This window comes from Talpa europaea, assembly GCF_964194135.1.
Source record: "Talpa europaea genome assembly, chromosome: 9".
NCBI classification, from domain to species: Eukaryota; Metazoa; Chordata; class Mammalia; order Eulipotyphla; family Talpidae; genus Talpa; species Talpa europaea.
Window position 1 is genome coordinate 117,807,580 of NC_140076.1, and position 22,858 is coordinate 117,830,437.

At 56.6% G+C, this 22,858-nt stretch overlaps 1 protein-coding gene across 1 annotated transcript in view; it reads left to right on the forward strand.

Moving 5' to 3' along the window:
- The window catches only part of LOC311176892 (olfactory receptor 14A16-like), a gene marked incomplete at both ends in the record, with an annotated part of 54,208 nt that overhangs the window by 26,171 nt on the left and 5,179 nt on the right, over positions 1-22,858 (forward strand). The window contains one exon of the mRNA XM_084242527.1: positions 16,055-16,691. Coding sequence (XP_084098653.1) covers positions 16,055-16,691 — 637 coding nt within the window. The remainder of the gene's footprint in view (positions 1-16,054; positions 16,692-22,858) is intronic.

Sequence of the window (22,858 nt, forward strand, 5' to 3'; positions counted from 1 at the left end):
GTGATGAGGGCATGGGTGCGGACCAGGAACAGACACGGGGCCTCAGTGTCCACTTGGTCCCAAAATGTGCACCTGGAGCGGCGACTGCAAGTGCTTTACAGGGACTAGGGGCTGAGAACCCCACGGGCTAGATTTGGGGCGTCCCTGACAGTTCCAGGCTTGAGGCTTGTTGGGGTCCCGCTGTTGGGAGCTGCTGACGGGCCCAGGGACGGCAGAGCAGGTGCCAGGTCAGGGTTTCAGGGGCGTCCATGCACGGCACGTGGTGAGACGGGAGGAGACCGCTCAGGGGCTGAGGTGAGTTGAACTCTCTGCCCTTCAGCATCTCGCCAGAGGGTCCTGGAAAGAGGCCGGGGGCGCCCCAGAGGGGGAGAAGCACCACCCCAGAGCATCCACACCGGCCAGGGGGACAAGGTGTCGTGACCTGAGAGCCGCAGGGTCTGGCCTGGGCCGCGGGACACGCACCGGGTCTGTGTGAGACTAACGGGGTGTGATGACCGCAGAGCCAGGACCTGGGAGTGAGCCCCGGGCAGGTGACTCGGCTCCATCCCGGGACAGGTGGAGTCGCTTGGGGTCACAGAGCTTTATTTTACTACTTCCGCTCGGCCAAAACCCAAAATTTCTTCTGTTCTTTCCATTATCTGTCACCATGGAAAGGGCTTGAGCATAACACAGATTAGGGTCAACGTGAAAACAACGTGGGGGGCACGTGGCTGCAGCTCCGCGGTTCCCAGCTTGCAAGCGTGCGGGGAGCAGATCTGCACAGGCAGAGACCCGGGGCCCGTGGCCAGAGGGACAGACTCACGCTCACACCCTCTGGCTCTGCCCTGCGAGTCCTCCTACCTGCACAGACGTGCATGAGTCTGAGGGCGACAGAGGGGCCAGGGAGGGAGCCGGGGGTGGACGAGCCCATCCTGCAGCAGGGACGATCAGTTGTGACCATGGGAAGTAGCTGCAGGAGAAACCACCTCAGCTCCTCGGGTGAGGGTAGGGGAAGGACAATGACGGGGAGGGCAGCAGCGGGAGGTCACCCTCTCAGCACATATGAGCAGGGGCGAGGGCCAGACAGTCGTCAGGCGGTGACTCAGGGCGGCGACACCCCACCCACTGCCTTGATGAAGGACGTGGGTGCGGACCAGGAACAGACTCGGGGCCATCAGGGTCCACTTGGTCCCAAAATGTGCCTCTGGAGCTGCCCTGGCCAGTGTTTTCAGGGACTAGGCAGCTGAGATCCACAGGCTAGATTTGGGGCATCCTTGACTGTTCATATTCCTGAGACTTACTGGGGTCGGGCGCTGGGAAGTGCGCTGACTGGCTCATGGGGAGGGCAGAAGGGGGGCCGGGCTCAGGGTTTCAGAGGTGCCCTTGCACGGGACGTGGTGAGACGGGAGGGGACTGCTCAGGGGGCTGAGGTCAGTTGAACTCTCTGCTCTTGAGCATCTCCCGCAGGCAGAGTGGACAGTGGCGGCACCTGCGGGTCACTGAAGCTGGAGAGACCAGAGAAGCAGGAGCTGAAATCCCTGTGGGGGGGACACTGGACAGAGCGCGGAGAGAGGTCAGTGAGGAAGGACAGCGCTGGTCACCTGCAGAGAGACACAGTGGGTCAAGCACTGATGGATAGTTCTGGCACTTTATTCCTCTAGACATTCATGCAGTGATGGCTCCAGGGGCGACCAATCTCACGGCCGTGACAGAGTTCGTCCTCCTGGGGTTCCCCACCCAGGGGACCATGGGCTTCCTGCACCCGCTGCTCTTCGCCCTGGTCTACCTGGGCGCCCTGCTGGGGAACGGGCTCATCGTCCTCATCACCACCCTGGACCGGCACCTCCACACCCCCATGTACTTCTTCCTGAGGAGTCTGTCCTTCTCGGACCTCTGCCTCCTCTCAGCCACGGTCCCCAAGTCCATTGCCAACTCTCTGAGGCACAGCAGCTCCATCTCCTTCCCGGGCTGTGTCCTCCAGGTCTTTGTGCTGGTTATTTCAGCAACTGCGGAGCTTCACCTGCTCACGGTGATGAGCCTTGACCGCTATGCTGCCATCTGCCACCCCCTGCACTATGACGTCATCATGAGCAGGGACAGGTGTGTGCAGCTGACAGCTGCGTCCTGGCTGGTTGGGGGTCTCCATGCTGCATTCAACACAGCTGGAACCTTCTCCTTGTCCTACTGTGGGTCCAACGTGGTCCACCAGTTCTTCTGTGACATCCCCCAGTTATTGGCTATTTCCTGCTCAGCAAATCTAATGAGCGAACTTGTGCCTATTGCCATCGGTGTGATGTTGGATTTCTGCTTTTTCATTTTCATCGTCATTTCCTATGTGCACATCTTCTCTGCTGTCAGGAAGATCCCATCCACAGAAGGGAAGGCCAAGGCCTACTCCACCTGCCTTCCCCACCTGCTGGTTGTGGTGCTGTTTCTCTCCACTGCATGCTTTGCTTATCTGAAGCCGACCTCAAAGACCCCGTCCATGTCTGACCTGGTCATTTCTATGTTCTACACGGTGGTGCCCCCCACCTTTAATCCCGTCATCTACAGTCTGAGGAACCAAGCCATGAAGTCGGCTGTGGGGAGACTGATGAAGGGGAGACTCACCAACAAGTAGAATCTATCTCCACTTTCTTTGACTAATCCATATTTGCAAAAGTCTCCACCCATGAGTTCTCATCTTCTAAATGAAAGCTTCCCCTTGTGACTTAATCTTTGCAACAGGGTAGAGAGATTTTCCATGGATCGCCTGAGCCACAAAGCACAGGGTCTCGCCAAGCGATAGTCTTCAGCAGAGATGTGCCTGCGTTGGCGCCTCTTAATGATCTCAACTTCGTAAGTTTCATCTTGGTTTCTCTCGGCATTCTGCAGGCTGTGGTGTGGCCAAGTGTGTGTCACATGACATCACGCAGACCATTGTCACTCCCCTGAGTGTCTTACAAGTTCTGTCGCCCCTTCACCTTGGGACCATTCATCTTTCTGTTCTTTCAAATTCTGGTTTTCCAGCATGTCCCGTAGGTGTCATCGCAGATACACACAGTCGAGTTGGCTCTTTATTGTGGACAAGCCGCATTCCTGCGTGTCTCTTCTTAGAGAAGCTGATTTCCTTCTCTGACTGCGCCATCCACGGTCTGTGCCACCATTTTTCCCTTCCAGTTCGGAGGCACTCAGGGTCGCCTCCAAGCTTGCTAATAAGAATAAAGCTGCTGTGAATGTCCCCGTGCAGTTTGATGTGAATATTTCCATGTAGCCTGTGACGATGACACAGATTCTGGGAAGGCCGGATCACGTGGTGAAAGCACATTCAGTGGGTGTTTGACTCCAACGATCTTCCACAAGGTTCCCTCACATTTGCACCCCCTGAGCGGAACGTCCAGTTCCTGACACTTTTCCTGAATGGCGTTTGGCCCTAGTGTTCCTGGGGAGCCAGCAGGTAGCCGGTGCCGGAGCCAGCAGATAGCAGGTAGCAGGTGTCGGCTCGGTGTGCGGGTCTCGTGACAAGGGATGTGACTCGTTCTCACCTGTTCAGTGCACACCCCCGTCTACTCTGGTGAAGGGTCTGTTCAGATCATGGGCTCATTGACTGGGATTGCTGTTTTATTGCTGAATTTTATAAATGCTTTCTGTATCTGGTAAGGGCTTTTAGTCCTTTGTGTCTTATATAAATACTTTCTCCCATTTAGCGGCTTTACTCCTGATTCTCATGGTATTTCCTTTCAGGGGAGTTTTCCATGTTCCTGATTCCAGGCTCTCAATCTTTCCTTTCACGCCTCCTGCTCTGGGGCACGTCTACGCGGGTCAGCAGGTAGAGGTTACGTAGACGTCCTCCGGGAACATCGAGGATTTATGCGCTAGTGTCTAATATCAGCTCCTGATCCATCCAGAGTTGTATCCTGGGTAAGCTGTGGGGTCAGAACCCACAGTGAGATCTACCATAGCACAAGGGGGGAGGCGGGAATCGTGCAACCACTTCAGAGGTCAGAGGGAATAGTGGGCAAGATGCAGCCTCCATTGGCCGTTAAAAATCCTCTGATTGACACCGAGACAGGGAACACTTCCAAGCACGGTTTATGGAGCCTACGTTACTCTCAATATCCACATCGATGACAAAGACACACAGAAAAGGCCAGTTTCTCTCGTGAAAAAGGATGCAAAACTATGCAATAAAATCTGAGCAACCACAACAACAGTGCACGGACATGATTATGTGCCATGAGAGGGAACGAAATTTATGTTTGTTGCATTTTAAAGCCATTGGCCCATGAGGCAAGGGAGAGAGAGGAAGGTGCAGCTGGAGAGTCGCAGGTGGCGGGAGAGCTGCGGGGTCATTTGTGCTGAGAGAAAAGGTTTGTGAAGAGAAAAGGCTGCGGAGTTGCAGGCAGGCAGGGGCGCCCCAAGTGGAGTCCATAGCACAGACGCAAGGGTGTCTCCGCACATGAAGCATCAGAAAGACAAAGCCCCCGGGACGTTTTCAACAGATGCAGAGAAAGCATTTGAAAAGACTCCAGATCCACTGACGGTGAGACACTGAGCAGCCGGGTGGACGCAGAGTCTGCACATGATGAAAGCCGCGTGTGATGCAGCCCCAGCTGACAGCTTCCCCGGTGTGAGACCCGAAGCTTTTCCAATAAGACCTGGGCCAAGGCTGTCACGGCCACCCTCACCGCCACTGTGGACGAAGCTTCTCGCAGGCCGGGGGCAGCCTCTAGGCACCCAGTGAACCCAAAGTGGAAGGAGGGGGAAGAAGAACAATTGCCTTCACGAGGACATCTCAACAGAAGAAACCCTGGGAGTAAACTCCATGAGGGAGGGAAAAAGACAAAAAAAAAGAGGCGGCATCGTCAAAAGAAACGGAAACCCAAGGACGAGGAAAGAGAGTCCCTGCTCGCGGGCTGGAGAGTCAGCTTGTCCACACGGCCCCTCCCCAGGGGGTGCTCGGATCGAATGCGGCCCCAACAAAATGACTGGCCTTCTACGAAGACATGGAACAAACTTTCCCAAAATTCATGTGGGAAGGCAAAGCTCTGCTGACGACGATGAGGGGCACGGGAGGAATCGCACCTCCAGACCTCACCCTAAACCCCAGAGCTGTCCCCCTGAGACCGCACGTGCCGGAACACACAGACACAGACCACGGACTAGAAGGACCAGAAATAATCCCACATCTCTGCGGACAGTGATGATGACAAGAGCCGGAGCTGGAGCGAGGAACCCCCCGCAGCCAGGGGCGCTGGGACACCCGGACACGGGCGGGAGTGACCCTCGGCCACGGGCTCACACCACATCAAAAATAAACTCAAGGGCCTCCCCGGGGGCGCAGCGGTTGAGCGCGGGGTTGAGAAGCTGCCCGCAGCCTCTGCAGCGCCGGTTCGATCCCCGGCTGCTCCCCGGCCACCGGAGGAGGGTCCCCCATGGCGCGCAGACCTCTCCTGCCGCCCGCTGCTCCCCTCAGCAGTGTCCTTCGGTCCTTCTGCCTGTTCTGCTCCCCGCTCTGGCTCTGGCGGATCCTCTCACCCTCCCGCGCTTCTGACTGTACCCAGTGCTTGTATAAATTAAAAAAAAAATCTTTTTTTACAAAAAAATAAATAAATAAACTCAAAATGGAATAACTGACTTTCCACATACACGAAGTCACCAGAATCATGAGAGAAACCCACGTAACGTGACCCACGTGCAGACACCCACAGCCGCAGGCCGCTGTGCTGAGACGAAAGGCCACGTTCCCCCAGCGGAGGGAGCACTGAGGGGCAGCGGGGGTGCAGGGGAGACACAGACACACGGAGACGAATGAGGGAATGAGCGATGTTTAGAGACGAGGAAAAACGCATTCGCGGGAACACTCAGTTCCTGCCCCGGGTCCCCAGTTCTGCCCAGTTCCCGCTCCCGCCCCCACGCTCCCCCGCTTCTGTCCTTGGTGTCTTTGCTTTACAGTCGGCTCCACACCCCGTCCCCCCCAGGCCCAGGGGTCCCGCCGGGTGGCACCGACATAACTGCTCCCTGTGGACGGGCTCGTCCTGGCAATGACACCAGGTCAGGGGTTGATGGGCCTGCGGGACCAGGTCCTGCCCACCGGGCCTTCCGGGCCCTAACACACTGACCCTGGGGGCTCATTACCAGGGCACTGGAGCCCTGGGACAGGACAGCACAGGAGGCCCCTGGGGGTAGGGGGCAGAGGGTGAAGTCCAGGACCGGGGCGGGTCTGTCTGTGGCTTCGGGGGCACCAGCCAAGTCCCGGGTTTGGGAGCCCCGAGCGCGTGGCCATTGTGGGCCGTGGACCGTCCCTCCTGCCCTGACCGTGGACACTGACCAGCCCACCCTCGGGCACCCTGCTGGGCACAGCTGCCTGGGCGCAGGGAGGGCCCGAAGTCTCGGCTGCTGCGGGTCCGAGGCTCCCTGGCTGGGGGTGGGGGCAGTGCTGTGCGGGGTGAGGCCGCCATGGACCCGAGGTGAGTGACCGCACAGTGGGGTGGCCCCAGGGCCCCGGTCGGGGGCGCCCAGAGGGGGAGTAGCCTTACAGGGGCGGGGGTGGACGAGCTCCCCTGCAGCAGGGACAGCGGCTGTGACCATGGGAAGCAGCTGCAGGAGAAACCACCTCAGCTCCTCGGCTGCGGGAGGGGCAGGACAGTGACCAGGAGGGCAGCAGCGGGAGGTCACCCTCTCAGCGCATACGAGCAGGGGCGAGGGCCAGACCATCTTCTGATGGTGACTTGGGGTGGGGACTCCCCACCCACTGCAGTGATGAGGGACGTGGGTGCAGACCAGGAACAGACACTGGGCCTCAGTGTCCACTTCGTCCCAAAATGTGCACCTGGAGCAGCGACTGCAAGTGCTTTACAGGGACTGGGGGCTGAGAACCCCATGGGTAGATTTGGGGCGTCCCTGACAGTTCCGGGCTTGAGGCTTGTGGGGTCCCGCTGTTGGGAGCTGCTGACAGGCCCAGGGACAGCAGAGCAGGTGCCAGGTCAGGGTTTCAGGGGCGCCCATGCACGGCACGCAGTGAGACAGGAGGAGACCACTCAGGGGGCTGAGGTGAGTTGAACTCTCTGCCCTTCAGCATCTTGCCAGAGGGTCCTGGAAAGGGGCCGGGGGCGCCCCAGAGGGGGAGAAGCGCCACCCCAGAGCATCCACACCGGCCAGGGGGACAAGGTGTCATGACCTGAGAGCCGCAGGGTCTGGCCTGGGCCGCGGGACACGCACCGGGTCTGTGTGAGACTAACGGGGTGTGATGACCGCAGAGCCAGGACCTGGGAGTGAGCCCCGGGCAGGTGACTCGGCTCCATCCCGGGACAGGTGGAGTCGCTTGGGGTCACAGAGCTTTATTTTACTACTTCCGCTCGGCCAAAAACCAGAATTTCTTCTGCTCTTTCCGTTATCTGTCACCATGGAAAGGGCTTGAGCATAACACAGATTAGGGTCAACGTGAAAACAACGTGGGGGGCACGTGGCTGCAGCTCCGCGGTTCCCAACTTGCAAGTGTGCGGGGAGCAGATCTGCACAGGCAGAGACCCCGGGGCCCGTGACCAGAGGGACAGACTCACGCTCACACCCTCTGACTCGGCCCTGAGAGTCCTCCTGCCTGCACAGACGTGCATGAGTCTGAGGGGGACAGAGGGGCCAGGGAAGGAGCCGGGGGTGGACGAGCCCATCCTGCAGGAGGGACGATCAGTTGTGACTATGGGAAGTTGCTGCAGTAGAAACCACCTCAGCTCCTCGGGTGAGGGGAGGGGAAGGACAATGACGTGGAGGGCAGCAGCGGGAGGTCACCCTCTCAGCACATATGAGCAGGGGCGAGGGCCAGACAGTCGTCAGGCGGTGACTCAGGGCAGCGACACCCCACCCACTGCCTTGATGAAGGACGTGGGTGCAGACCAGGAACAGACTCGGGGCCATCAGGGTCCACTTGGTCCCAAAATGTGCCTCTGGAGCTGCCCTGGCCAGAGTTTTCAGGGACTAGGCAGCTGAGATCCACAGGCTAGATTTGGGCGTCCTTGACTGTTCATATTCCTGAGACTTACTGGGGTCGGGCGCTGGGAAGTGCGCTGACTGGCTCATTTGGAGGGCAGAAGGGGGCCGGGCTCAGGGTTTCAGGGGTGCCCTTGCATGGGACGTGGTGAGACGGGAGGGGACTGCTCAGGGGGCTGAGGTCAGTTGAACTCTCTGCTCTTGAGCATCTCCCGCAGGCAGAGTGGACAGTGGCGGCACCTGCGGGTCACTGAAGCTGGAGAGACCAGAGGAGCAGGAGCTGAAATCCCTGTGGGGGGACACTGGACAGAGCACGGAGAGAGGTCAGTGAGGAAGGACAGCGCTGGTCACCTGCAGAGAGACACAGTTGGTCCAGCACTGATGGATAGTCCTGGCACTTTATTCCTCTAGACATTCATGCAGTGATGGCTCCAGGGGCGACCAATCTCACGGCCGTGACAGAGTTCGTCCTGCTGGGCTTCCCCACCCAGGGGCCCATGGGCTTCCTGCACCCGCTGCTCTTCTCCCTGGCCTACCTGGGCGCCCTGCTGGGGAACGGGCTCATCGTCCTCATCACCACCCTGGACCGGCACCTCCACACCCCCATGTACTTCTTCCTGAGGGGTCTGTCCTTCTCGGACCTCTGCCTCATCTCAGCCACGGTCCCCAAGTCCATTGCCAACTCTCTGAGGCACAGCAGCTCCATCTCCTTCCTGGGCTGTGTCCTCCAGGTCTTCATGATGCTTATTTCTGTTGGTACAGAGATGCAACTGCTCACGGTGATGATCCTTGACCGCTATGCTGCCATCTGCCACCCCCTGCACTATGAGGTCCTCAGGAGCAGGGACAGGTGTGTGCAGCTGACAGCTGCGTCCTGGCTGGTTGGGGGTCTCCATGCTGCATTCAACACAGCTGGGACCTTCTCCTTGTCCTACTGTGGGTCCAACGTGGTCCACCAGTTCTTCTGTGACATCCCCCAGTTATTGGCTATTTCCTGCTCAGGAAATCTAATGAGCAAACTTGTGCCTATTGCCATCGGTGTGATGTTGGATTTCTGCTTTTTCATTTTCATCGTCATTTCCTATGTGCACATCTTCTCTGCTGTCAGGAAGATCCCATCCACAGAAGGGAAGGCCAAGGCCTATTCCACCTGCCTTCCCCACCTGCTGGTTGTGGTGCTTTTTATCTCCACTGGATGTTTTGCTTATCTGAAGCCGACTTCAGGGACCCCGTCCATGTCTGACCTGGTCATTTCTATGTTCTACACGGTGGTGCCCCCCACCTTTAATCCTGTCATCTACAGTCTGAGGAACCAAGCCATGAAGTCGGCTGTGGGGAGACTGATGAAGGGGAGACTCACCAACAAGTAGAATCTATCTCCACTTTTTTTGACTAATCCATATTTGCAAAAGTCTCCACCCATGAGTTGTCACCTTCTAAATGAAAGCTTCCCCTTGTGACTTAATCTTTGCAACAGGGTAGAGAGATTTTCCATGGAACTCCTGGGCCACAAAGCACAGGGTCTCGCCAAGCGATAGTCTTCAGCAGAGATGTGCCTGCGTTGGCGCCTCTTAATGATCTCAACTTCGTAAGTTTCATCTTGGTTTCTCTCGGCATTCTGCAGGCTGTGGTGTGGCCAAGTGTGTGTCACATGACATCACGCAGACCATTGTTACTCCCCTGAGTGTCTTACAAGTTCTGTCGCCCCTTCACCTTGGGACCATTCATCTTTCTGTTCTCTCAAATTCTGGTTATCTAGCATGTCCCGTAGGTGTCATCGCAGATACACACAGTCGAGTTGGCTCTTTATTGTGGACAAGCCACTTTCCTGCGTGTCTCTTCTTAGAGAAGCTGATTTCCTTCTCTGACAGCGCCATCCACGGTCTGTGCCGCCACCGTTTCCTTCCTGTTCAGAAGCACTCAGGGTCGCCTCCAAGCTTGCTAATAAGAATAAAGCTGCTGTGAATGTCCCCGTGCAGTTTGATGTGAATATTTCCGTGTAGCCTGTGACGATGACACAGACTCTGGGAAGGCCGGATCACGTGGTGAAAGCACATTCAGTGGGTGTTTGACTCCAGCTACCTTCCACAAGGGTCCCTTCAGGTTTGCACCCCCTGAGTGGAACGTCCAGTTCCTGACACTCTTCCTGAACAGTGTTTGGCCCTAGTGTTCCTGGGGAGCCAGCAGGTAGCAGGTGCCGGAGCCAGCAGACAGCAGGTAGCAGGTGTCGGCTCGGTGTGCGGGTCTCGTGACAAGGGATGTGACTCGTTCTCACCTGCTCAGTGCACACCCCCGTCTGCTCTGGTGAAGGGTCTGTTCAGATCATGGGCTCATTGACTGGGATTGCTGTTTTATTGCTGAATTTTATAAATGCTTTCTGTATCTGGTAAGGGCTTTTAGTCCTTTGTGTCTTATATAAATACTTTCTCCCATTTAGCGGCTTTACTCCTGATTCTCATGGTATTTCCTTTCAGGGGAGTTTTCCATGTTCCTGATTCCAGGCTCTCAATCTTTCCTTTCACGCCTCCTGCTCTGGGGCATGTCTACGAGGGTCAGCAGGTAGAGGTTACGTACACGTCCTCCGGGAACATCTAGGATTTATGAGCTGGTGTCTAATATCAGCTCCTGATCCATCCAGAGTTGTATCCTGGGTAAGCTGTGGGGTCAGAACCCACAGTGAGATCTACCATCGCACAAGGTGGGAGGCGGGAATCGTGCAACCACTTCAGAGATCAGAGGGAATAGTCGGCAAGATGCTGCCTCCATTGGCCGTTAAAAATCCTCTGATTGACACCGAGACAGGGAACACTTCCAAGCACGGTTTATGGAGCCTACATTTCTCTCAATATCCACATCGATGACAAAGACACACAGAAAAGGCCAGTTTCTCTCATGAAAAAGGATGTAAAACTATGCAATAAAATCTGAGCAACCACAACAACAGTGCACGGACATGATTATGTGCCATGAGAGGGAACGAAATTTATGTTTGTTGTATTTTAAAGCCATCGGCCCATGAGGCAAGGGAGAGAGAGGAAGGTGCAGCTGCAGAGTTGCGGGTGGCGGGAGAGCTGCGGGGCCAGTTGTGCTGAGAGAAAAGGTTTGTGAAGAGAAAAGTCTGCGGAGTCGCAGGCAGGCCGGGGAGCCCCAACCTGAGTCAGTAACACAGACGCGAGGGTGGCCCCACATGAAGCATCAGAAAGACAAAGCCTCTGGGACGTCATCAACCGACGCAGAGAAAGCATTTGAAAAGACTCCAGATCCACTGATGGTGAGACACTGAGCAGCCGGGTGGACGCAGAGTCTGCACATGATGAAAGCCGCGTGTGATGCAGCCCCAGCTGACAGCATCCCCGGTGTGAGACCCGAAGCTTTTCCAATAAGATCTGGGCCAAGGCTGTCACGGCCACCCTCACCGCCACTGTGGACGAAGCTTCTCGCAGGCCGGGGGCAGCCTCTAGGCACCCAGTGAACTCAAAGTGGAAGGAGGGGGAAGAAGAACAATTGCCTTCACGAGGACATCTCAACAGAAGAAACCCCGGGAGTAAACTCCATGAGGGAGGGAAAAAGACAAAGAACAGAGGAAGACATCGTCAAAAGAAACGGAAACCCAAGGACGAGGAAAGAGAGTCCCTGCTCGCGGCTGGAGAGTCAGCTTGTCCACACGGCCCCTCCCCAGGGGGTGCTCGGATCGAATGCGGCCCCAACAAATGACTGGCCTTCTACGAAGACATGGAACAAACTTTCCCAAAATTCATGTGGGAAGGGAAAGCACTGCTGACGAAGATGAGGAGGTCAGGAGTAATCATACCTCTAGACTTCACCCTAAACCCCAGAGCTGTCCCCCTGAGACCGCACGTGCCGGAACACACAGACACAGACCACGGACTAGAAGGACCGGAAATAATCCCACATCTCTGCGGACAGTGATGATGACAAGAGCCGGAGCTGGAGCGAGGAACCCCCCGCAGCCAGGGGCGCTGGGACACCCGGACACGGGCGGGAGTGACCCTCGGCCACGGGTCACACCACATCAAAAATAAACTCAAGGGCCTCCCCGGCGGCGCAGCGGTTGAGCGCTGGGTTGCGAAGCTGCCCGCGGCCTCAGCGGCACCGGTTCGATCCCCGGCTGCTCCCCGGCCACCGGAGGAGGGTCCCACATGGCGCGCAGACCTCTCCTGCCGCCCGCTGCCCCCCCAAGCAGTGTACTTCGGTCCTTCTGCCTGCTCTGCTCCCCGCTCTGGCTCTGGCGAATTCTCTCACCCTCCCGCGCTTCTGACTGTGCCCAGTGCTTGTATAAATTAAAAAAAAAATCTTTTTTTACAAAAAAATAAATAAATAAACTCAAAATGGAATAACTGACTTTCCACATACACGAAGTCACCAGAATCATGAGAGAAACCCACGTAACGTGACCCACGTGCAGACACCCACAGCCGCAGGCCGCTGTGCTGAGACGAAAGGCCACGTTCCCCCAGCGGAGGGAGCACTGAGGGGCAGCGGGGGTGCAGGGGAGACACAGACACACGGAGACGAATGAGCGATGTTTAGAGACGAGGAAAAACGCATTCGCGGGAACACTCAGTTCCTGCCCCGGGTCCCCAGTTCTGCCCAGTTCCCGCTCCCTCCCCCACGCTCCCCCGCTTCTGTCCTTGGTGTCTTTGCTTTACAGTCTGCTCCACACCCCCGTCCCCCCCAGGCCCAGGGGGCCCCCCGGGCGGCGGTGACATTCCCACTCCCAGTGGACGGGGTCGTCTTGGCACTGACGCCGGGACCACCTCGTCCCCCCGGGGTCAGGGGGTGATGGGCCTGGGGGACCAGGTCCTGCCCGCGGGGCCTCCCGGGCCCTGAGCACTGACCCTGGAGGCTCATTACCGGGGCGCCGGGAGCCCTGGGACAGGACAGCACAGGAGGCCCCTGGGCGCAGGCAGGCGGGGGTAGAAGTCCCGACCCGCTGCAGGTCTGTCTGTGGTGTCGGGGCACAGGTCAGAGTCCCGGGTTTGGGAGACCCGAGCGCGTGTCCGTCAGGGCCATGGATCATCCCTCCTGCCCTGACCGCAGACACGGACCAGCCCACCCTCGGGCGCCCTGCTAGGCACGGCCGCCTGGGCGCAGGGTGGGCCCGAAGTCTCGGCTACTGCGGGTCCGAGGCTCATGGGCCGGGACGGGGGCAGCGCTGTGCGGGGTGAGGCCGCCGCGGACCCGAGGTTAGTGACCGCACAGTGGGGTGGCCCAGGGCCCGGGAGGGGGCGCCCAGAGGGGAAGCAGCCTTACAGGGGTGGGGGTGGACAAGCTCCCCTGCAGCAGGGACAGCGGCTGTGACCATGGGAAGCAGCTGCAGGAGAAACCACCTCAGCTCCTCGGGTGAGGGAGGGGCAGGACAGTGACCGGGAGGGCAGCAGCGGGAGGTCACCCTCTCAGTGCATACGAGCAGGGGCGAGGGCCAGACGGTCGTCAGACAGCGACTTCGGGTGGGGACACCCCACCCACTGCCGTGATGAGGGACGTGGGTGCGGACCAGGAACAGACACGGGGCCTCAGTGTCCACTTGGTCCCAGAATGTGCACTTGGGGCCGCGACAGCCCAGTGTTTTACAGGGACTGGGGGGTGAGAACCCCACGGGCTAGATTGGGGTGTCCTTCACGGTTCACGTCTTGATTCTTGTGGGGTCCCGCTGCTGATGGGCCCAGGGACGGCAGAGCAGGGGCCAGATCAGGGTTTCAGGGGCGCCCATGCACGGCACGCGGTGAGACGGGAGGAGACCACTCAAGGGGCTGAGGTGAGTTCAACTCTCTGACCTTTAGCATCTCAGCCAGAGCGTCCCAGACAGGAGCCGGGGGCGCCCCAGAGGGCGAGAAGCACCACCTCGGAGCGTCCACACCGGCCAGGGGAATGTGGTGTCGAGACCTGAGAGCCGCAGGGTCTGGCCTGGGCCGCGGGACACGCACCGGGTCTGTGTGAGACTGAACGGGGTGTGATGACCGCAGAGCCAGGACCTGGGAGTGAGCCCCGGGCAGGTGACTCGGCTCCATCCCGGGACAGGTGGGGTCACTTGGGGTCACAGAGCTTTATTTTACTGCCGCGGACCAGCACAGCGATGGGCGATGAGGCCGTCTTAGGGTTGAGAGATTGTGCGGAGGGGTCAGGGATTTGGCAAATAAATGACAGACACACTTTAAGTGAGTGAAAATCTGAGTGTAATTTTAATTAAGTTAGTGGCCAGGATATATATATATATATATATATATATATATATATATATATATATGTGTGTGTGTGTGTGTGTGTGTGTGTGTTTTAAAGGCATAGGATCAGTTATCAGTGAACTAAGCCAGTGGGCTCCTAGGTTTAGCTTATCATTGACAGGGCAGTGATTTATGTCCGAAGCTACATCTGGACCCAGCCTCGTTTTTAAGTAGACAGGCTATTAATTTTTTTTTGTTCTATATAATTTTTGTTGCACTAACTACTACTACTACTACTTACTCATTTTTACTCATAATTAATTGTCATGGGTGAACTTATTTTATAATGCAGTTAATATTGAAGGTACTAAAGTCAAACACATAATAGAAAGATTATTAAACCAACAATTCTATCATTACACAGTGTTCAGTAATGTTTCATTTGAATTAGCCTAATTATTAAATTACGTATGTTTTTTTAATGAGTAACCAATGACCAGAAAAAGCAAAGATTTTAGAAAGACAGTTGTAGCAGAATAAGGTTTGTGGGCCTTGAGAAAGCGAGATAAGGTTCCGTGTGGTCAGCATTTCTTTTAACCATCTCTGTGGCGGCTTCTGGTCTCTGAACAGGCGTCCAGCTTATCTGTGCCTTAGGGAGTTTGCTGTTCTCCCCCTGCGCGCTGGTTCCTTGCCCACGCCGGACCTCAGGGACCACGGCAACAGCCATTAGCCCTGAAGGTCACTGCAGGGGGAGGTGCAGCATTTTACTACTTTCGCTCGGCCAAAAGCCAAAATTTCATCTGCTCTTTCCGTTATCCGTCACCATGCAAAGGGTTTGAGCATAAAACAGATTAGGGTCAAAGTGAAAAGAACGTGGGGGGCACGTGGCTGCAGCTCCGCGGTTCCCAACTTGCAAGTGTGTGGGGAGCAGACCCGCACAGGCAGAGACCCCGGGGCCCGTGGCCAGAGGGACAGACTCACGCTCACACCCTCTGGCTCAACCCCGAGAGTCCTCCTCCCTGCACAGACGTGCATGAGTCTGAAGGGGACAGAGGGCCAGGGAGGGAGCCGGGGGTGGACGAGCTCCCCTGCAGCAGGGACAGCGGCTGTGACCATGGGAAGCAGCTGCAGGAAAAACCACCTCAGCTCCTCGGCTGGGGGAGGGGCAGGACAATGACCGGGAGGGCAGGACGGGAGGTCACCCTCTCAGCGCATACCAGTAGGGGCGAGGGCCAGACGGTTGTCAGGTGGTGATGCTGGTCGGGGACACCCCACCCACGGCCATGATGAGGGAGGTGGGCGCCGACCAGGAAAAGACTCGGGGCCATCAGTGTCCACTTGGACTCAAAATGATCTCCTGGAGCTGAAACTGGCCAGTGTTTTCTGGTTACTGGGGTCTGAGAACCACACAGGCTGGCTTTGGGGTGTCCTTTCTGTTCCTCTTCCTAAGTTATCTTGGGGATCCTGCTACAGGGAGGTGCACTGACCTGGGGCCTGGGGACAGCAGAGGAGGGGCCGGGGTCAGGGTTTCAGGGGTGCCCATGCACGGGACGTGGTGAGATGGGAGGAGACTGCTCAGGGAGCTGAGGTCAGTTGAACTCTCTGCTCTTTGGCATCTCCCACAGGCAGCGTGGACAGTGGAGAGTCCAAGAGGAGCACAAGCAGAGATCCCTGCAGTGGGGGGGTGGTCACGGGACAGAGCGCGGAGAGAGGTCAGTGAGAATGGACAGCGCTGGTCACCTGCAGAGACATGGTGGGTCCAGCACTGATGGATGGTCGTGGAACTTTATTCCTCTAGACGTTCATGCAGTGATGGCTCCAGGGGTGACCAATCTCACGGCCGTGACAGAATTCGTGCTCCTGGGCTTCCCCACCCAGGGGACCATGGGCTTCCTGCACCCGCTGCTCTTCTCCCTGGTCTACCTGTGCGCCCTGCTGGGGAACGGGCTCATCGTCCTCATCACCACCCTGGACCGGCACCTCCACACCCCCATGTACTTCTTCCTGAGGAATCTGTCCTTCGCCGATCTCTGCCTTATCTCAGTCATAGTCCCCAAGTCCATTGCCAACTCTCTGAGGCACAGCAGCTCCATCTCCTTCCCGGGCTGTGTCCTCCAGATCTTCATGATGGTTTTTACAACAACGACAGAGCTGCACATACTCACAGCAATGAGCCTTGACCGCTATGCTGCCATCTGCCACCCCCTACACTATGAGGTCCTCATGAGCAGGGACAGGTGTGTGCAGCTGACAGCTGTGTCCTGGCTGGGTGGTAGTGTTTATGGTGTGATGAACACAGCTGGAACCTTCTCCTTGTCCTACTGTGGGTCCAGCGTGGTCCACCAGTTCTTCTGTGACATCCCCCAGTTATTGGCTATTTCCTGCGGAGGAAATATAATGAGCGAACTTGTCCCCATGCTCATTAATGTGCTGTTGGATTTGTGCTGCTTTACATTCATCGTCATTTCCTATGTGCACATCTTCTCTGCTGTCAGGAAGATCCCATCCACAGAAGGGAAGGCCAAGGCCTACTCCACCTGCCTTCCCCACCTGCTGGTTGTGGTGCTGTTTGTCTCCACTGGGCTCTTTGCTTATCTGAAGCCGACCTCAGAGACCCCGTCCATGTCTGACCTGGTCATTTCTATGTTCTACACGATGGTGCCCCCCACCTTTAATCCCATCATCTACAGTCTGAGGAACCAAGCCATGAAGTCGGCTGTGGGGAGACTGATGAAGGGGAGACTCACCAACAAGTAGAATCTATCTCCACTTTCTTTGACTAATCCATAGTTTGCAAAAGTCTCCACCCATGAGTTCTCATCTTCTAAATGAAAGCTTCCCCTTGTGACTTAATCTTTGCAACAGGGTAGAGAGATTTTCCATGGAATGCCTGGGCCACAAAGCACAGGGTCTCGCCAAGCGATAGTCTTCAGCAGAGATGTGCCTGCGTTGGCACCTCTTAATGATCTCAACTTCGTAAGTTTCATCTTGGTTTCTCTCGGCATTCTGCAGGCTGTGGTGTGGCCAAGTGTGTGTGACATGACATCACGCAGACCATTGTTACTCCCCTGAGTGTCTTACAAGTTCTGTCGCCCCTTCACCTTGGGACCATTCATCTTTCTGTTCTCTCAAATTCTGGTTTTCTGGCATGTGCCGTGTGTGTCATCGCAGATGCTCACCTGTGGACACTGGCTCTTTATTGAGGACAGGCCACTTTCCTGCGTGTCTCTTCTTGGGGAAGCTCATTTCCTTCTCTGACAGTGATATCACTATGCACCACCACTGTTGCCTTCATATTGAGGCACGGCCGGATCGCCTCCAAATGTTGTAATAAGAGTAAAGCTGCTATGGGCCTCCCCAGTGCTGCAGTGGGTTGAGGGTAGTGCTGTGAAGCTGTCCGCAACCTCTGCAGCGAGGGTTAGTTCCAGGCTGACCAGGGAGCTACCCACATGGTGCGGCAGACCTCTCCTGTCTCCCCGTTGCTACCCTCAGCAGTGTGTTTCAGTCACTCTGCCTGTTCTGTTCCCCGCTCTGTCTCTGGTGGATCCTCTTACCCGCTGCACCTCTGGCCTGGTCTCCAGGTCTTGTATAAATAAATAAAATCTTAAAAAAAAAAAATAAATAAAGCTGCTGTGAATGTCCCCGTGCAGTTTGATGTGAATATTTCCGTGTAGCCTGTGACGATGACACAGACTCTGGGAAGGCCAGATCTCCTGGTAAAAGCACATTCAGTGGGTGTTTGACTCCAGCTACCTTCCACAAGTGTCCCTCATGTTTGCACCCCCTGAGCAGTACGTCCAGTTCCTGACGCTCTTTTCCTGAACAGCTTTGGCCCTAGTGTTCCTTGGGAGCCAGCAGGTAGCAGGTGCCGGCAAGTCGGCTTGGTGTGCGGGTCTCGTGACAAGGGATGTGACTCGTTCTCACCTGCTCAGTGCACACCCCCGTCTGCTCTGGTGAAGGGTCTGATCAGATCATTGGCTCATTGACTGGGATTGCTGTTTTATTGCTGAATTTTATAAATGCTTTCTGTATCTGGTAAGGGCTTTTAGTCAATTGTGTCTTACATAAATACTGCCTCCCATTTAGCGGCTTTACTCCTGATTCTCATGGCATTTCCTTTCAGGGGAGTTTTCCTTGTTCCTGATTCCAGGCTCTCAATCTTTCCTTTCACGCCTCCTGCTCTGGGGCACGTCTACGAGGGTCAGCAGGTAGAGGTTACGTAGACGTCCTCCGGGAACATCTAGGATTTATGAGCTGGTGTCTAATATCAGCTCCTGATCCATCCAGAGTTGTATCCTGGGTAAGCTGTGGGGTCAGAACCCACAGTGAGATCTACCATAGCACAAGGTGGGAGGCGGGAATCGTGCAACCACTTCAGAGATCAGAGGGAATAGTCGGCAAGATGCAGCCTCCATTGGCCGTTAAAAATCCTCTGATTGACACCGAGACAGGGAACACTTCCAAGCACGGTTTATGGAGCCTACATTTCTCTCAATATCCACATCGATGACAAAGACACACAGAAAAGGCCAGTTTCTCTCATGAAAAAGGATGTAAAACTATGCAATAAAATCTGAGCAACCACAACAACAGTGCACGGACATGATTATGTGCCATGAGAGGGAACGAAATTTATGTTTGTTGTATTTTAAAGCCATCGGCCCATGAGGCAAGGGAGAGAGAGGAAGGTGCAGCTGCAGAGTTGCGGGTGGCGGGAGAGCTGCGGGGCCAGTTGTGCTGAGAGAAAAGGTTTGTGAAGAGAAAAGTCTGCGGAGTCGCAGGCAGGCCGGGGAGCCCCAACCTGAGTCAGTAACACAGACGCGAGGGTGGCCCCACATGAAGCATCAGAAAGACAAAGCCTCTGGGACGTCATCAACCGATGCAGAGAAAGCATTTGAAAAGACTCCAGATCCACTGATGGTGAGACACTGAGCAGCCGGGTGGACGCAGAGTCTGCACATGATGAAAGCCGCGTGTGATGCAGCCCCAGCTGACAGCATCCCCGGTGTGAGACCCGAAGCTTTTCCAATAAGACCTGGGCCAAGGCTGTCACGGCCACCCTCACCGCCACTGTGGACGAAGCTTCTCGCAGGCCGGGGGCAGCCTCTAGGCACCCAGTGAACCCAAAGTGGAAGGAGGGGGAAGAAGAACAATTGCCTTCACGAGGACATCTCAACAGAAGAAACCCCGGGAGTAAACTCCATGAGGGAGGGAAAAAGACAAAAAAAAGAGGTGACATCGTAAAAAGAAAAGGAAACACAACACATGGAAAGAGAGTCCCTCCGCGGGCTGGAGAGTCAGCTTGTCCACACGGCCCCTCCCCAGGGGGTGCTCGGATCGAATGCGGCCCCAACAAAATGACTGGCCTTCTACGCAGATAGGGGACAAACCTTCCCAAACCATGTGGGAAGGCAAAGCTCTGCTGACGACCATGAGGGGCACGGGAGGAATCGCACCTCCAGACCTCACCCTAAACCCCAGAGCTGTCCCCCTGAGACCGCACGTGCCGGAACACACGGACACAGACCACGGACTAGAAGGACCGGAAATAATCCCACATCTCTGCGGACAGTGATGATGACAAGAGCCGGAGCTGGAGCGAGGAACCCCCCACAGTCAATGGCACTGGGAAACCCGGACACGGGCAGGAGTGAACCTCGGACACGGGCTCACACCACACACAAAAATAAACTCATGGGCCTCCCAGGTGGTGCAGCAGTTGAGCGCTGGGTTGTGAAGCTTTCCGCAGTTTCTGTAGTGCCTGTTCGATCCCTGGCCCCCCGCAAGGGTCCCACATGGCGCAGACCTCTCCTGTCGCCCGCTGCTCCCCTCAGCAGTGAACTCGTCAGTGTGCCTGTTCTGCTCCCCACTCTGGCTCTGGTGAATCCTCTTACCCTTCCGTGCTTCTGACTGTACCCAGTGCTTGTATAAATTAAAAAAAAAAAAAAAAAAACTCTTTTTAAAAATAAATAAATAAACTCACAATGGAATAACTGACTTTCCAAATATACGAAGTCACCAAAATCCTGACAGAAACCCACGTAACGTGACCCACATACAGACACCCACAGCTGCAGGCTGCTGTGATTAGAATAAAGACAAAGTTATTCCAGGGGAGGGACCACCGAGGCGTCAGTGCAATAGTGTTGAGGGGAGAAAATAGAACAGAACTAAATCAATAAACAATTTTAATGACACCGAAAAAATTGTGTTCATCAAATGATTTGATTTTCTTCCCCAGGGTCATCCGTTGTGAATTTCCCCTTATCTTTCCTCCCACCGCGCCCTTTCTCCATCCCTCCTTCCTGCCCTTCCTTTCTTTGAATTCCTGTCTCCACCTCTTCCCCATCCCCCCACCCACCTCCCAGGTCCCCCGGGAAGGGCCCACAGTGGGTGACAGTGATTTTCCGCTCCCGTGGGACGTGGTTCATCATGTGGCTTTGACGACGACGGGCCCACACCCGGGTCCACTCGGCCGGTCAGTGCAGCGCTGGACCCTGGAGAGCAGTAAAACTGCCCTGTCCACACAGGTGTTGAAAATTAACAAAATTGCCTCTGGCACACTCAGCGCACTAATTATCACGGGATGTGCTACAGGACGCTCCAATTAACACAGTCACGTAAACACACACTTTCCCTCTGGAGGAAGGTCCCTGAGGGCTGGAATCTGGACCGTGTCCAACGCGCGGACGCCAGCTCCAGAGCTCAAATAGCCCAGCCCTGAGGCCCTGCTCTGTCCATGAGTCGGCACAGGACGGGGTGGAACATCCCGTGAGTGCTCAGAGGCTCCCCACGAGCCCCGACCATGGAGTGAGAGGCTGGACGCCCTCTGTCCTGCCATGGGGACAACCTCAGGAGAGACTCAACACGGCAGCGGGAACTTCCCCTTCAGACTACAGGTATCTGCCCCCAGCCGTTTGCAGGGGAGAATCCATTCAGATTTGAAAGATTTCAGATGTCAAGTCTTGAGCAAGCATGGTGGTTAAAATATTCATTTTATAAATAGTGAAAACTAATGAATTCTAAACGAGCACAGGTTGCTCAGTGTCCATATCATCGGGGGTTGAGTCTCAATGAGGGAAAATAATTTCTTCCTTAATTGAAGGTGTTCAAGAGAAGTTTCTTTGAATACACTTACATTAGAAGAATTTTCCCTGTGGTCTATGTGACCATCGCTGCTCACGCCTGTGATGTGGCCGCGGAGCACAGGGAGGAACCAGAATGTGAAGCACAGTCACAACAGTCAGTGAGGCGCCATCACCAGGAAAGTCCAGGGACGCTGCTAGTGGGTCGGGGCCGCGAAGAGCCCGGCCTGGCTCCGGGCCGCAGCGGGTCCCGCGCTCAGAGGAGCCGGTTCCCTCTAGACCCAAATGTCCTCTCCTGCCCCGGGGGACGGGAGGGCTGGGGGGGGGCAGGGAGTGGAGACCCAGAGCAGACCCGGGGTCCCTCTCACGGGGAGCCATCCCCGCACCGGGGCAGGGGCTGCTCTGAGGACAGGGGTGCCGGGCCTGTCCGTGGCCAGCAGGCCGCGGCGTCAGAGGAGCGACAGTCAAGGGGCTCGAGGCAGCGTCTGGGGAGACGGATCTTCCTCTCAACACGTGGCGCGGCCGCGACTGTGTCCGTCACTGGACACGAGCTTCGGGGGGATCTGACCCATCACCCTCCGCGCGCAGGACACCGTCTCACGCTGTGGCGGGAAGGGGTCCCCGCAGCTGGTCAGAGCCCGGGCAGAGACGGGGCTTGTGTATCTGTCGTGAGACATTTGAGTTTTACGTCACTCAGAAGAATCCCAGGCCTTGACCGCAGCCTGTGCTCAGTGATTCCCTTTTCAGTTAGAACATCTGGGTCATTTCCACGAACCTGTCACAGTCATTTCAGATCAGCACATTCTCCTAAGTCCTGCCTCCCCAGGGCCTGCCCCTCCGTCCCCCCACTGAGGGGGAGAGGGTGAGATTGGGGAGGCGGAGAGCGGGCAGGGCTGCCCCGTGTCCAGGCGTCCCCACTCACGCACGGGCCCGGGGGGAGGAACAAACCCGCACCCGGGGGACCCGGGGCCCTGGGCCCGGCAGGGACAGCCACACGCACAGACCGTCCGGCTCAGCTCCGGAGCGGCCTCCTCCCTGCACAGACGTGCATGAGCCTGAGGGGGACAGAGGGGCCGGGAGGGACACGGGGTGGACGAGCCCATCCTGCAGGAGGGACGTGTGGGGGTGACCCAGGAGGAGACTCTGCGGGAGACACTAGAGATGGAGGAAGGTACTTTCATGGGACATCACGATGAAACAAGCTGGAGGTTCGGCACCCCAGCCTGGGCGCACGGAGGCAGAACGTGGGGACAGTGAGCGGAGAAGCAGCGCAGGACGTGGGCCTGAGCGGCTCTGGCAGGAGCGTGTGGGGCTGTGCTGGGAACGCGGCTGCTGAGAGTCCACTGAGCCTCGACACGCGTGGCATTAGCGGTTTCCACAGTGAGTGTCTCGAGGGCAGGGCGTGGGTGACAGGCTTCGAGGGGGAGGGGGAGGATCAGTGAGTTTCCTGCTCAGAAGTGGCTGCGGCTCTGATGGGCCTGACCCGGGACCCCGAGGGGCTGGGGTGCGGGGGCAGTGGGATGGCTCAGTCCACTGTGCTGGGCGGGTCAGTGACAGACAGGGGAGGACAGTTGGGGGGGTTCTGAGGGGAGGGGAAGTGGCCATCCTCAGTGTCCCTCACATGAATTGTTGGACAACATGACG